This window comes from Anomalospiza imberbis, chromosome 6, assembly GCF_031753505.1.
Source record: "Anomalospiza imberbis isolate Cuckoo-Finch-1a 21T00152 chromosome 6, ASM3175350v1, whole genome shotgun sequence".
In the NCBI taxonomy this organism is placed as follows: domain Eukaryota; kingdom Metazoa; phylum Chordata; class Aves; order Passeriformes; family Viduidae; genus Anomalospiza; species Anomalospiza imberbis.
The window spans coordinates 21,205,714-21,221,569 of record NC_089686.1 but is presented as its reverse complement, the minus strand read 5'-3'; the positions used below and the strand labels follow the sequence as shown (position 1 = coordinate 21,221,569).

General features: G+C 38.6%; 1 protein-coding gene across 11 annotated transcripts in view; it reads left to right on the top strand.

Annotated features, from left to right (window-relative positions):
- Positions 1 to 15,856, top strand: part of NRXN3 (neurexin 3) — a 968,667-nt gene that overhangs the window by 438,620 nt on the left and 514,191 nt on the right. For all 11 annotated transcript variants that reach the window (XM_068192702.1, XM_068192711.1, XM_068192712.1 and 8 more), the window contains one exon: positions 9,404 to 9,523. In XM_068192702.1, coding sequence (XP_068048803.1) covers positions 9,404 to 9,523 — 120 coding nt within the window. The remainder of the gene's footprint in view (positions 1 to 9,403; positions 9,524 to 15,856) is intronic.

Here is a 15,856-nt window from a genome sequence, read left to right as displayed (position 1 = left end):
CAAACTGACTCCATCAAAAAAAACCAAACCAACCAACCAAAATAAACAAAATGCCCAAACAAAACTAAAAAAAAAAAAAAAAGAAACTCTGTACCTACACGGAAGAGCATCAGTGGTATTGTTTTGCTTTTAATGCTCTTCAGTCTTCACAAAGTGTATTTGGATCTTTAGACAGTCAGACTTAGTAGGCCTATGATTTTTTTTTGCCATGTTGACTATGATTTGACCACAGATAACAAGATCATTCTGATCTATGTGAAATAATGAACTGGTACCCATTGGTTTTTTTGATTGCTCTAATGACTGATTAAGATTATATGGGTCTAAGGCCTGAGCTGTCTGCTTGCCTGTTGATGGAAGTTTTTTTTAAGAATGTGTTGAAATCTATGAGCAGGTGACAGCTTGTGAGGGGGCAAGGTGTTACTGTCACTTATATCCAGTGTTGAGTTCACTTCTTTGGATAAACAGAAATTTTTGTCTTATAGAATTATCAGTCCTCTATGGTTTTCTGGCAATAAATCCACTTTGGACAAAAAGCCAAAAAAATTAAATGCATGCTTGATGGAGGTACTAAAAGTCAAATAGATTTTTTTTTTTTTTACTTAATCTATGGGTTCTATGTATTTCTCAAACAAGACAAAATCTTTTTATAAGGTTATTGTAAATGCTGAGAGATGGGTTAAAGAATGTGGTGTTTATTTCTTCTCTTGCTATTATCTATAGATTTTGTGTGTGCGTGAATTAAATGCATTTCTTCTCTTTCTATTTGGTTCTGTTATCTATTGGTGGCATCAATGTAGTCACTGTCTCACTGTCCCTCTGTGCTCTTGTTGCTTATGTTGTCATTTCTGTGTGTTTTGGTTGTGCATGTTGGCTGTGATAGTTATACCAGTTGCTTTTATTTATTCAAAGTGATATGTTAGCCTGGTTTATCTGCTTTTATACTAACCTGTTGTTTATTGTCTTTGCTTTTTTTTTTTTTTTTTTTTTTTTTGCTAACAAAGTTGAGTTGACCAAAGCTGACCTGCAAGGTAGTGAAGGTTGTTCTTCTCCATTACTTTTTTCAATGAAAAATGTGTTTATGTAACATTTAGTGCCTTTTACTGGGTGTGGTCACACCTCTAAGACAGGAACAGAATGGCAAACCCCAGCATCTCTGGAGGGGTATTCTGGATTGAAGAAGAACGTGGCAAACAATGGAGCTGCTTCTATTGACCTGGGTGATTTGACTGTATCAATCTCTGAATAGCCATAAAAGCACCAGTTGATTTCCTGGAAAGCCTAATGATCAGGGAGATACCTGCTGTGCATCAAGATGTAGAAGGCCCTCGGAGGTTTAAAAAACAAAGTTCACTTAGTTTCTTTAGTACTGATCATAAGGAGGGAGATCAGGAGATAGAAACTGTTTGGTTTTTATTTAAAGAAAATTTTGAATAAAACCCCACAGAAATATCTTTCTGGAATTTCAATTTTAAAATAAAACAATAACCCCCCCACAAAAATCTCTAAACAACAAACTCCCTTAATATTTAGAACAGCTTTTGACAAGCTATAATCGGGGCAGGAAGGGTTCCTTTTTGGAGGGTCAGCACAGTAGCAGAACCAGAGAGCAGCACACAGGAGCAGCTGTTAACACCGAGGAGGACGAGGAGGTCCCTTGTCCCCTGTCTCAGCAGTCAGTGCTGCCAGCATTGCGCTGATTCTGCACCACAAAGCGCCTTCCCCAGCGGCTGTTGCCGCACCAGTGGTGTCACAGGCTTCCCCCCAAAGAGACCTTCTGGCAGGTCTGCAGGCCCCTGGTGGTACAGAGTGCCTGGTGCTTCTCCAAGAAACTGGGGCTGAGTCATCCCCCCTGCAGGTGTGTCCTTGTCAAGGAGCTGTGCCACCAGGTCAAGGAGTTATTTGAGAAAGGCACTAGGCTGAGTAGCATTTGTGAGAATAAGAAGGAAACCAGTTATTCTCAGAGACCCTGTAGACTTTTTGCCTGGGACATAAGTAAGGAAACATGCTTATTAGAGATTAATAGGTCTTTGATACTAGTATAAAGAGAAAGATGTTTTCCACTGCATTGAAAGTGATTCCTTTTAAATATGACAATGAAAATGTACTTCCCAATTCATCTGTAAAGACTGCAATATAGAGTACAAATTAATTTATTCTGGAATGCTGTGAAAGTTAAAAAATTGTTCCTCCTTTTTAATGGAAAAGGAGATAATGGTTTCAGGTATAAGGGGAAGTCAGAGGCATTGAACAATGTGTCTCTCTTTAGCAGTCCTGAAGCCACAGATGGCATCTGTTATGGGATCATTTTGGTCATCTTGAAATTTTATGTCTAAGCCACTTAATGTCTAAGGTTCTGTTGTGAGACAAAATACAGAATGTTCCTGTTTCACCCTCTGAGATAGAGACTTCCTGACATTTTACATATCTCTGGAATTAAGGTTTTGTAGCTTTAATCACATGATTCAAAAACTCCTTTTCACTGTGTTTACTGTGAAGACCTGGTGATATTGCTGACGTCATCTAATGTAATATATACAATTTTCATATTAAAATATTCTTGTTTTGTATTCCAGGTATAGGCAGGTAGCCATTACCTTTCCTTCAGGATATCATCTGTGTTTTTAGGCAGATTTTGGTGTTCTATGGCTCAGTAGAAAAGGATGAAAATAAATTTGGATGAATAAGGATATTTTAATAGGTAAACAATTTATCACTGAAGCAGTTGTTGACAGGAGCATATTAAGAGATACCCTCTCACCCAACAGTTAATGATACTGACAGTCTGAGATAATTTTAGCAATTGGATCTATATGTGACATTGAATCTGAAATATTTGATAGCCTTGAGGTAGAGAGAAGTTGATGTGATGTATTTTGCTTTATGCATGTGGAGCATCTGACTGCAATTACGTTTTGTTGGCATCTCTGACCTGTTCCCAACTGTAAAATTTGAAGTACTCTTACAGAGGTGAGTGATATAGAGAGGTGCTGCCCCTAGGGGATTTCTGAAGTTTATGTAAATGAAAGGAGTAAAAGATGGATATTTGAAAAAATAGGAAATATATGTGGACTGAGACTGATGAGAAAAGGAAGTGATAAGAAAAAAGTGTCCTGGAAGTACACTGGAGTATAAATAACTTTAGGATTAAGATGTTTTGTGCCATCCACTCAAATTGTGGCAATGATTTTGGGAACTTTAATGTAAGTTAAAGACATCAGAAAGCATTGTCTCTCTCTTGCCACAGCCACTGTTGTTCTCTGTAGTCAGTTATGTGTCCATCAGAATTCAGAATGCATGCTCAGGAATTCCTGGGCTTGATTTTTGATGTTTATTGAAGTGGATGCATCATGCACAGAAAGTTCTGGAACAAAGAGGTCTATTTTGATTTTTCCAGAGTCCTCAGAACCAAAGGCATATTACACCTGTGAAGATTATTCCATCTCATGGTCAATTTTTTTACAGAGGTCTTAACCCTGTAGGAATATTTGCCCTTCAGATAGAGACATCTGATCACATTGAAGCCTAAGAGGAAGTGTGGCTTGAGTGCGTAAAGTGGATTATTGGCTTTCCAGGAAACCAACCTTTGTTAAATAGGTTTGGCTATTTCGGGATAGGCCATGATGCCTCATACTTAAGGGCTGCAAATGATGATCCTTGTGGGTCCCTTCCAAATCAGACTATTCTGTGATTCTTTTATATTGCTGTGATTTGCAGTGAGGAAGGATGTTTTTCCAATGTACTCTGGTTTTTTTCTTGTTCATGTACAGCCCTTTCAATTTTCCTTTATGCTTTTAGCTTCTGTGTCTGAATGCCCAAATGCTGTTAATTTCATTTGTGTCCCCCTGTCCCTTGTTGCATTCTGTGTGCAAGCATACTCCCTTTTATGCAGTTGATTTCTTTCCTCACCAGCATGTGTATAAACACGTTGCTCATGACCTTTTAGGTTACCTAGAAATGGAACGTGGAAGAGTGGCAAGGGAGAAGGTGATAGGTATATGCCAGCTTTCTTTGAGAGGAAGGAAATCCCAGCATTTGGCAGATCCATTTCTATGAATTGCCATTGCTTCTAGATTCCCTTCTTGTGTAACGTTGAGCTAGATGTGCTTTCTGTGGGAGAAAGCACATTTGTGCATATTTGTTATTTTAATTAGTCCCAGTTCCTGAAGTTTTCAGAGCAGCCACTTATTTGGAACAAAAAGACTCAGCACCGTGACATATATCAGATGGATGAAGTATTCAAGCTCTGTTGAGGCAATGAAAAAAATGGCTACATTTTTCAGAGGACAGAAGAATGCTGGCTTTTGAGTTATTTCTGACAATGAGTAGCTTTAAATATGGAACCTGACAGATGTCTAACCTTATTTAGGTGATGAAAGGGATGATGAGTTCTTAACAAAGTATGAAACTGAGAGCTTGAAGAGCTGGCCTTGCAATCGTTGAAAATCTGTTTGGTTTTTGGTTCTGGTTTGCTATATTAGTCTGTGATATTCCTGCTTTCTTCTATCTGTGACTCAAAATATGGGATCTAACTTCCTGAATCATGCACTGAACCCTGACTATAGTTTAGTTTCTTGCATTTGTGCAAAGTAAATGCTGCCATACCACCAATACATATTTGGCAGTTAACAGTATGTGTGGTATGGTCCATCCCAGAAAGTGATGGTTCCATGAGATTCAGCCTTAATTTTGCTCAGTTTTTAAACAGGAGAAATCTTGTTTTCCAAATTACTCTAACACTGGAAAACTATTGGGCATAACTTTGTTTCCTACTTAACCTGCAAGGAAGAGTGAGTCCTGGAACTGGTTTATTTTCTGCCTAGTGCATATGGTTTCCAAGACCTGATGCCTTTCTGAGCTGAACTGCTACTGCAGATTGAATTAAAAAAGGCTGACGCTCTCTGGTTATGAAAGAGGAATGCTGACAGAAGTAGAGTGTAGATTTATCAAAGGTGTAAATTGATTGTAATGTCTGACTTTGCAGTAGTGGTAGAGATATTTCAGTGCTGCATGACATTTGTAATTTAGGAACTATAGGACTAAAAAAGCACCTTCTGCAAAGGCTGTAAAGATGTCTTGTGTATATTACTTCCCTATTGCTTTGTAACATTTCTGAAGATGGAATGGGAAGAGATGAGAGCATTTAGGGAGATGAAGAATGAAAATGGAACCATATTGTTATTGAACTTCCCCTGTTGCTGATCTTCATCTTATTGAGACCATAACATTAACACAAACAGTTGACTCCCTTCAAAAAGAATGAATTTTTGATGTGTGGAGGAAGGTGTTATGTGGAAGACCAATAATGGTTTGCTTATCTTAATATTTATTGCTAGTTGTGGTCAAAGCATGAAGCAGTTGTGTTATAATCCTGCAACTGCTGTATAAACTGATTCCATGTGTAACTTGAAAGAAGAATAAACACAATACTGTCTTTTATTTCTCAAGTTCCTTTTCCTGCAATGAGCTTTCAAAAGATACAGAAGGAATGACTTTTCTTGCCAGTGAAACATGGAAGCTTTAGCAACATGCAGAAGTAGAGTTGTTTTTTTTTTTGTTTTTGTTTTTGTTTTTTTTTTATTTCAGGGCAAAGAGAAACATATCATACAACTGATATTGTAGGAAAGAGGGTAGAAAAAGCAATTTGTCTAAGCAGACTACAGATACAAGATCAGGCTATTATACTGTTCAAAGGTGATTTTCTTCAAGTACTTAGTTGAAAATTTAATAAACAAACAATACATCTGGATAGGTAGCTGAAGAAAAGTGTAGTACTGGTCTCCTTCCCAGGGAGGGAGACCCAACAAATCTCAGATCCTGCAAGTCCTTGGATACTGAACTATTCCAGTAAAAATTAGAGATGCAGACATAAAGATAAAAAGGATATTGTTGAAGAATCCTGGTTTTCTATTTCATGTTCCAAAGGAGATGCCTCTTTTGGAAGGCTTAGCCTGGACAGGAAGAGACACAGCAAGTCATGTTTCTGCTAGTGGGGTTGCTTTTCTGTACTGGGGACTTCTCCACTTCTACTTGATATCTACTGCCCACTTACTCCTCTTTCCACTGTGTCTGTGGCACGAAGAAAGCCATGCATCAAGCTCAGCTACAAACAGATAAATCAGAGGTATCTCAGATTATTATGTGAAGACTAGTTCTGAAACTTTGCTTTTAAACACTGGCAACTCTCAGTGTTGCCAGAGGAATGAGATTAAAAATAGACCTGAGTCCTGATGGCACTGGTAATTTAGAAACAATTCTACTGCTTTATATATAAGTTGTTTGTCATCTTCTTTCCTTGTTCGTTAGCACTAAAGGGCATGTGCGTGGTAGCACAATCTTCATGTTTTATAATCCTTCCTGTGCTTCTGTCACTTTGCTCCCTAATCCAAAATTCTAATTCCCTGTGACATCCCTATTAGTTGCTCTGAAGAAAATTCTGTTGCTACAGAGGATTATGACATCAGGCAATGACTGATAGCAGCGGGAGTAGATGAACCCTGTGAGACAACGATCCTTTTATGATTCAAATGGCCCATAGTACTAAGAAGTGAGGCCAAGTACCCAGCATCTATGCTGTCCTGTCACGACTGACTCTAAAGATCAGGCTTCAAGCTTCCTTGTGGTATTGTCAGGCTTTCAAAATTCCTCATTGTTGTGTTTTTTTCTTTTTCCTTTTTTTTCCCTCTGGGTGCTGAAAGTGCTGTTCCCATCTTCACAGTTGATTTCTGTTAAATACAATTCAGGTACCATAATACAGGCCATGAATTCAATTACTTTGGCTCTCTGGGATCTATCATATGAAGGCTTCAAGCCACAGGTACTGGGCCTTATGCAGTCTTATTCCTTGAATAAGACAAAGGATATGCCCATTGTCAAGTCCAATTAGTGATTAAAGCATTCTCAGAAAAAGTAGGAAAAGTGGAGAATCATTGTTGAAAATGTTATTCTGCTCTGCTTCTATGTAATGGTCTTTATAGTTGAGGCTGTAGCAAGTTTGCATAGAGTCACAGTTGCTTTCTGGTTTAATTTTTAAAATATAGGTATAGACATCTTGCTTGTTTATACCTCTAGGAGTATTGGTATTCATGATTGAGGTTAGAGGTTAGATAGTGGGATAGTAACGTGCAGGAGAGATACCTATTCCTCATTCCTTATCCTCAGATAATTTAGACATTTTAGGCAAAATGGCAACTAATATTCTATTTCAGATTGTTAAATGTTATCCCTTCTTTTGCTCGGCCAGAGTAAGTCTGAAGCAAGTATCAGACCACCACCTGATGCACATGTATGTATATTTATATCCATGATTTTTACAAGAGTAAAGGCAGGAGGGAGGCCTTTACATACATGTGCCTGCCAGCCCACGCTGGAAAGTCTGTCAGCTCTGTTCTAATCTAGAAGTGATCTGTTAATTTCACACTGTGCCACTGAGACCACTGGGATTCATATGGCTGCAAATGAGAGTCAGGTGGGTGGGAAGAAGAGGCGGAGGGGAGGAGAAAAGTGTTGAAAAATGCTGCTCAACTTTCCTTCAGCATGGCAACGAGGGGTTTTCTTGCTGTGGCTGCTGCTGTCACTTCTTTTCAAGAGGTGAATTTTCCTTCAGGGATTTTGTTGTCGTCTTCTATTTACCACACTTATGCTTCTACCTAGAGGTTTTGGGGTTTGTTTGGTTGGTTGGTTTTTTAAAACAGTGTAATAAATTCTGGAAGAAGCTCAGGTTTTTGTTAACATTCAGTCAAACTCTGCTTACCGAGTCACATGCTCATTCTCATTGCAGGAGAGATGTAAAGAAATGCAGGTAGCTGAAAAGCTACTGAAATTCATCCATTCTGTTTTTTCAATGAGGAAAGATGATCTGGTGGGGAGAGCAGAAACTCTGCACCAAAGCTTTAAGGGTTTATTCCTGGCTTGGTCTTTGAATTGTTGGGAGGATCATGGCCTGACATGGGACTTCCAGTTAGATGTGGGTTCTACAAGGGCTTGTACATACAGAAGTACCCAGGTGTGCAATCTCAGTATCAAAGGTGCTGAATAATGATGGGATTTAGTGAAATCACTATGGATGGTGTCTGATGGAGGTTGAAGGGTTTCACTTTATGTTAAAATATTTAAAAATGCTGTCTCTGCTTTGGTCTGTCCTATCTAACCTATAAAATAAAGATGGTAGTGTTGATGTGATGAAGAAATAAGGAAAGGATTGAGTCTTGTGGAGTTGCTATTGCTAGCAAAGACTGTAAAGAAAGACACTGGGAAGGGTTGAACAATTGTTTCTTTGTCCTTGTGGCATTCTCCTAGACCAGAAGTGGTTAATGAACTGATCTCAGGCAGCCTAGCCAATTGATCCTTTATTATCTGCTTTATTTCTTTCAATTCTTCTTTTCCAACACATAGAGGATATAGCATAGTAGGTATGTCCAAAGTATGTTTACATTTTATTTAAAATCCTGTACAACCGGAGTGACATACCTTTGTCTAGAATGCTGAATACAAAATACTTACCCAGGAAGTAACTTGTAAACTCATGTTCTTGTCATCTATGACTTGCAGCTTCATGCCTGCTTTCAGATGATTCAGAATCCATCTACCTCCTTGTGGATGACACAGTAGCTGTAATTCAGAGTCTCTCTGATCTGAAGATTACTTTTTTGCCTATTGCTTGGATTTTGTCTTTGCAAGGCTTACCTGAGTAGGATATCAACTGTTAGCTGCAAATCACAGAACAATGAAAGGCTGTTCTGTTAGTGGTGGCTGCTTCCACCAAAAGCATGGAAAGCAATCCAAAAAGAGAAGTATTGTGGATGAATGTCATGCCCTTCTGAGGACTTTATCAGCATGTTTCCAGAGGAACCTATGTAATAGGTCAGAGTGTTTGGGTTTTCTTTGGCTGACTTTCATTAACCTATAAAGCCAAATTGTAGCCAGCTGAGGCTTCAAAACTTCAGTTTGAATCTACATTATCAGTGTTCTTTGAGTATGATGAGGCATTGTTCATGGGCCTAATAATTAGCTTTAATTTCTATTAGGGGATCAAACTTCTCGGGAAGCACAACAACCTGGCCATGTTTGTTGGCCTGGCGTCACTCCCTATTTTATTGTAAAATTCTTTGAGCAAGTTGGGAACATATGAATTTGACCTGCCTAAGAGGGAATATGTTGCTGTTCCCTCTTCCTTGCTCTGTGTTACAGTTTGCAGTTTTGTTGTGAGGTGTACACTGTCTTTGTGCTCTTTTTACCTTAGTTTCTTGCACGTCCAGGAATGGAACAGTGTTTTGTTAGTGCTTTCTCTCTTCTGCATGAGAATCCTGATGGTAATGGTAGTGATTACTTGAAGATATTGTGGGCCTGAACCAAGTGATTAACTCAGCTTTATTTCACTCTTTTCTTGTCATCCTTTCTCCAGGACCGAGCACTACCTGCCAGGAAGATTCCTGTGCGAATCAGGGCATCTGTAATCAGCAATGGGAAGGCTTCACCTGTGATTGCTCTATGACTTCATATTCTGGGAGCCAGTGTAATGATCGTAAGTAGACTTTTCAGTGCATTGGTGACCTGTGAGTTCTGATATAAGAGAGCACAGAAAACAGATGATTAATTGTTTTTTTCAATTGCAATACAACTTTCCTGATGTCAAATCCAACCTTTTCTTCTTGGAAATTTCTTTAAAGCCTACAGCAAGTTATTTTTTTTCTCCTTAAAATGAAAATATTCAATTCAGCATGTATTTGTTTTGTTTGGCTGTTTTTTTTTCTTTTTCTCTTTCCCCCTCTTCTTTTTGAAAGCTAACTTCACCAGTCCAATGGTGGTAATTGATGTTAATAGAATTTCTGGTTTAGAGAAACCAGGAATGACTTTTCACATATTGTATGTAATATTTTTATAGGTAAAAAATGTCTAGTTTTTGTGTACTGAATTATGCCTTGAGATTTTCACTCAAACCTTTGTGAAAAAGGCATGGAATGCATGGAAAATGAGTAATGTTCTAGATAGTAGACTGCTAAACTTCTAGTAAAATACTAGCTGTGCGCTGAAATGCTGAGTAATGTTTCCAAGAAGGTTCACTTAAAACCAGTGATCAGTTAAATACACAGCAGAACCATTATGCTTCTTGGGGTATTGATTTGCTTAATCTCCAAACACTGGATGTTCTTGGCCACTTACTACTAGGATCTCTGACAAAATAATTGAACAAACCCCTTAAGTCTGCCTTTAGGGGGCAGATAATCACCTTTTTGACATTCCCTCTGCTCATCATGATTTGGCCTTTGCTCCTGCCTGGAGGGAACAGATCACTTCAGCTCTTCTGTCAGCTTGCTTCTCTTATTTGAGGTGACTGCCCCCTTTTCCTTCACTTGCTCCAAGGCAGGGAACGAAGGAATACATCATGAGTGCTGTAGTAAGCATAACAGTAGTCTTCAATAATTTGGTTCACTGACTGTATAAATGTTAAACCCAGAAAAAACTACTTTTCATTAAGGTATTTGTGGTTGACTTAATTAGCGGTACCAGCAAGGTCTGTGCAATATTGGTACCACATTACTGTCATATCTGCAACCCTTCCCCTAAAAGTCTGAGACATGACTGAATTGATGGCATATATGACAAGCTGTGTAGCATATGGTGACAATCCGTTTCTGCTGAAGGCCAAAATGCCTGCTTTTCTGAGTAATTCATAATATGTAGTGTTGTCTGTGTTGGTCTCCCATTTCTTCCAGCATATTTCTCTCAAACAGATATTGGAAAGGCCTATCAGCTTTCATACTTTGACAGGGGCTGTATAAACAAGGTACTACTGGCACAGATTTATAGATTGTAATGCTATATCTGGTTTTGGGTTGCTTTGGAATTCAGAATGTTTCCTTTGGGTCCAGAAGAAACATTTCATATTGGAGTCACAAGATTTGGTGCCAATTTTTTGCATTTTTATTTTGGTTTGCTTTTATCAACTGGACACCCACTTTCCCACTCTCAAACTACTCGTTCAGTCAATCAGTTTAGACTTGCTAAGGATAGCACACAAACGTGTGAAAGAAACACTAATTTGAATTCTGTTGGGTTGCATTTAAATACATATCCAGGAAATCTCTTATGTTATTGATGCTGTGGGGTTTGTTTCTAATGTGTTTGGCTTCACTACTCCAGAACAGTGCCCTTGTTGAGCTGTTGCTAATGGCTTAGGCTAGCTCAGAAGCATCCAGAAAAGTCAGGTTCCTATGTCTGTAATTGGGGATTTCTTGCTGCTCAGCTGGAAATAATGCAGAGTGGGGACTTGAAATGAGTGGGGCTGTTGTGGGCAGTGTAGGAGCCAGCCTCCAGTTATCAGGCCTGGCTGGTAATTTACAAATGCAGGCAAAAGGATGTGGGTTTCAAAGTGATCTGGAAAGGTAAGTCGTGTGGACTCCTTCTGGAACATGACCAGATGTCATCCTGGACCTTCAAAAAGTACGTATAACATTTTTTGGGGGGTTTTGTTTGTTTGTTTGATTTTATCTTTGTCATGTATCATGACATTGGAAATAGAGTTCTACTTCTGACTTCCCAATAAAGTAAAGATACATTGTGGGTGTGTAGTTGACAAGGCTAAAGTCCTGTTCCTTCCTACCTTTTAGATATGGTTGCTAATCAAAGTGCAGGCATCTGTCAATTGAAGCAAATACTCTAGACTGGATTTTAGTGCAAGTAACGGCAGGGGGAGATACCTTCTGTGTAACCTGAGGTCCTTTGTTTAGAAATGCATCAGGCTTTTTGGTAGAACATTTTTTTGGCCACAGCAGTCCATTATATTAGCTTAGTAGATGGCTATTTCTACCTTATGAACAATCGGTGGTCTCTGTAAATATGGAGTATTGAAGTGAATGGAACAGGTCGAGTTTTACACAATGAAAATGATAGCAAAAGGCTGACTTACTATACATATTTTGCCTTTTTATTTATGTTAATCAAGTCAAGTGTCCACACTGGAAATTTGTATTTTTGCATGTTTGATGATAATATATCTGTGCCTCTGAGATAGATAAATGGAAAGTATGGTGTTCTCTTCAATTATTCTTGTTGATCTCCTAGATTATCCCTAATTAACTATTGGTAGGCGTGATTTATGTTTGGTTTTTTTTATTATGTGCTAGAGCAAACTTTGCAAAGATATTAATTCTTATCAGTGCTGCGTAAAGCTTGGTGTGCCAATATGTTTTTCCTTTTTAATATTTGTCCCAGGGCTAGGCCATTAAACTTCCTAATTCAGATGCAACTGGCTTGGAACTGCTGTTTCTGAAGGGTGAAGAGGAAGCATCTATAATTGCCCTTCACCCTTCAGAGGTGACAGAGATGCATTTTGTAAACCTATAGACATGTTTATCCACTCACCAGTATTGTTTAAGAAGACTAGGATTTAAATTCCAAGTGGGAATAATGATGCAGCCTTTAACATTAGCTGCTTGGCTGTAGCTCTGTTTTAGATGTTCTTACTTTTTAGGAATCAAGATACTTCAGAATAAGAAATTAATGGGAGCTATGGGGGCATAGATTCAGTTTTAATATGGTTCATTCTGACTTGTACAACTGTCTTGATGCTTAAAAAAACCAAACACAGGAATAACCCACAGACACCCCTTCTCCTCAAATTCATTTGAGAAGGTCCATTGTACAAAAGTAAATTTAAGGGTTTGCCCTTCACACTGGCCAGTACTAACTCCTGAACTGAAAGGTAGAAATGGAAGCAGTAGTGCTATTCAGGATATACTGATTTTATTTTCTGTGCCGTTTAAAATACGTTCTCAAATTTTTGAAGTTGTTCCATAGTCTTCAATCTTCATAGATGTTTTCGTCATTTCAGCATCACATTCAATAAATGCAGGCTTTCAACCTATTTTAAGAATCTACATGACTACTCTAAGATGTAGGAAGTCAGCCTTAGTGTATTGCAGTTAATATTAGAAATATTAAACAACCCTGGCATGCCAGGCTGTTGCTTAGACTGTTCAAATGTGCAACTTTAAGTATGTAAGGTAGCAGAAGTAGAGTTAACCCACGATGTTAGTGAAGTGTCTGGCATCTGGGGTGAACTCCATCCTGCTAATGTTAACCATGATATGTGATGAAAACATGGTAGTTAAGTATTCCAACCTACCTGAGAAGTGACCTGTATTTAAACTATTGTTTATGAACAGCTTTACAGATTCTTTGATTAATTCACATTCTAGTCTATCTGATGAAACAATAACATTTTCTGCACAAGAGAGAATGCATAAGAAGAGGCATTGGCAGTCTAGCGAATGAAAATGGTATATCCATGTCAAACTAGATAATAGAAAATGCTGGTTTTTACTCAGTGATTCATGCAGATGAGTAACACTGAGGGTCAAGCTTTCCAAGATCAATTGCCAGGGTAACACAAGTATGTATTAGTGGAGGTGTTTGCCTGTGAAAAATCAATGATTTGCAGCAATGACTTGTGCAAGCAGAGTATAAATCACCTTTTGAAAAAGGTTTTATGATGTTGTTGAAACAGTTAAATCCATATGCTGACTATTGATTGTCCTTTTAGAGGGGTTATCTATTAATTTATTTATAAACTTTGGGTTGTAATAACCTAGTTTAAAACACCTGGTTTAATGAAACTTTTCCATTTGATTGGAAAGGAAAAGGAAGCCCAAGCTTTTTGTCTTCTTGTGTTGGTATCTTCATACGCCTGCACTCTCCATACTTTTCAAGGATCCTGTTGATAAGTAACCTTCTGATGAGGTTGCTTGGCTGAGTGATGCTTGTTTTTTATCTAGGAGAGAAGTAATGTACAGGGCTGTTGGGGTTTTTTCTGTGCAATAAGTTGTATGTTTTTCACAATCCCTTTCCATGTGATGCATAACCTATATGCTTTTACTGTCTTTATGTGAATCACATTTGGAGGAGGGAAGGAGTAGATGGAGAGTTATGGTGACTTTGTTCCACTGTTCATTAATTTAGCACCATCACAAGAAGAGCTTTTGGTAACTTCAGTTATGTAATCACAGTGAGTGAGGCTTACTAGCCTCACTTTCTTACTTGACATAAAAGGAAGGATATCAAAATTAGCAAAAAATGTCTAAGACAAATACTTTAGAGTAAAGCACAGAGTATTTTTGATTGATTAAGGAAGACTGAAGCTGGTCTTAGCCCCATATGTGTGAGACACAAAAGGTGCCAGAGCAAGCCCATCCCTCTTCATTACTGCCTTTCTTTTTTGCTCCCTACAAAGCAAGTGAATGAGTATGAAAGTGTATTTATGCTTCTGGAGCATAATCTGTAAACTAGGTTGCAGTGGCAGAGCTGGTTTCCCTCACACCTGATTAAATAGCATAGCAGTATAGTCACTAGAAGAGGCTACTAGTAGGGCAAATGGCTAAATAAGCAACCCTTCCTTTATGATGATGGCTTCATTCTGATGTGCTCATGAGCCATTTGCACTCCTAACTTACTTTGTGAGTCACTGAGCAGTTACAGCTCGTGCTCTCCGTTGCAGGATTCAGACCCCCAGCTGGGAGATGAGCCCTATTCCCTCTGTCTCAGTATTTTGTGTTTTTTATCATCTGGGCCAATTTTTTGTCCAGAATTCATGACCTCCTTTAATGTCAATGCCAACAAACCCAGCTTGATTTACTTACAGAAACACTCTTCATTGTTCATGTTTAATTATTACCCATTTGTTTCTAATGTGCCCAGCTTACTCACTTACTGAGTCAGAGAGCAAGAGGTTGTTAGTGTGTAGAAAATAAATCTGCATAGACTTCATTAGTCATGCATGGCTAAACCAGTCAGCTGTTTAAATATCAGCATGCTTGGGGATTTGCCTTTGATACTACAGAGACATCCATCCTACATGAAGCAAGAGTCACCTCTGATTTATCTTGAGTGAATCATACTTCATTACAACAGGTCAGACACTCAGCCTACATCTTAGTTCTCTCCTCATGCTTTGTTCTTGCTTATTTAGTGGTCTTTCATTTATTATAACTAGTGTTTTCTGGCTGATGGCTCATTTTCAGTTCCTAACTTAAGCCTTTGGTGTCTTCTGACAGTGAATGACCATATCCTCTGAGAACGGGCATAAAAAAGAAGGGAAATGCAATGATATACTTTAGTACATGATGTAAATTGTACCAATGTGATTTGAGTTATGAACCCTGCTTTCATCCTTCTTAGCACTGTTTGCTTTCATTTGCCCTGCAGGTCCGAGAAAGGTAACATCTTAAGGGCAAGGAACTGGTGCTACTTACTAAAGCACCATGCACTTTTCTGATGCTTAGTAATAGCCTGCTGCATAGTTGCCTTACCTCTTCAGTGATTTAAGAATGCTCATTCTTTTCAGTGTATGAAAGGCATTTTCCCTTCCCTGAGTAACAGCTATTAAACGTCAGGTCAGACTGCAGATCAAGAACTTGTTTGCCCCATGCTCCATTTGGGAGTCATCTGGAATGGGCAGTGCTGTCAATATTACAGGGAGAAATTTGTCTGTTTTGGGGGAGAAAGAGGAAATTTGAATGACAGGTGCTTTTTGAAATTGCTTTTTCTGCACTTTTCAGCTTCTCAAGGTGCCCTGACATGAAAGTGTTTCTTTTTTTTAATAGTGAAAGCTAGCCAACTTTATCCTTTTGTGATCCTCAAAATGCAGCTAGGTCTCTAGTGAGTAATTTAATTACGATTGCTTCGACAGCTTGGCAGAAGGAGCATTTAGAATGAGAGCTGTAATCAGTCATTGATATCTGTGCACACCTGGCTGCTGTCAGCACATAAGCTATGGTCCAGCCATGCTACAGACTTCAATAGCATGGAAGGAGAGAGACTTTTTACAGGTGGGAATGATTACAGCCTCTGTTATCAGCCT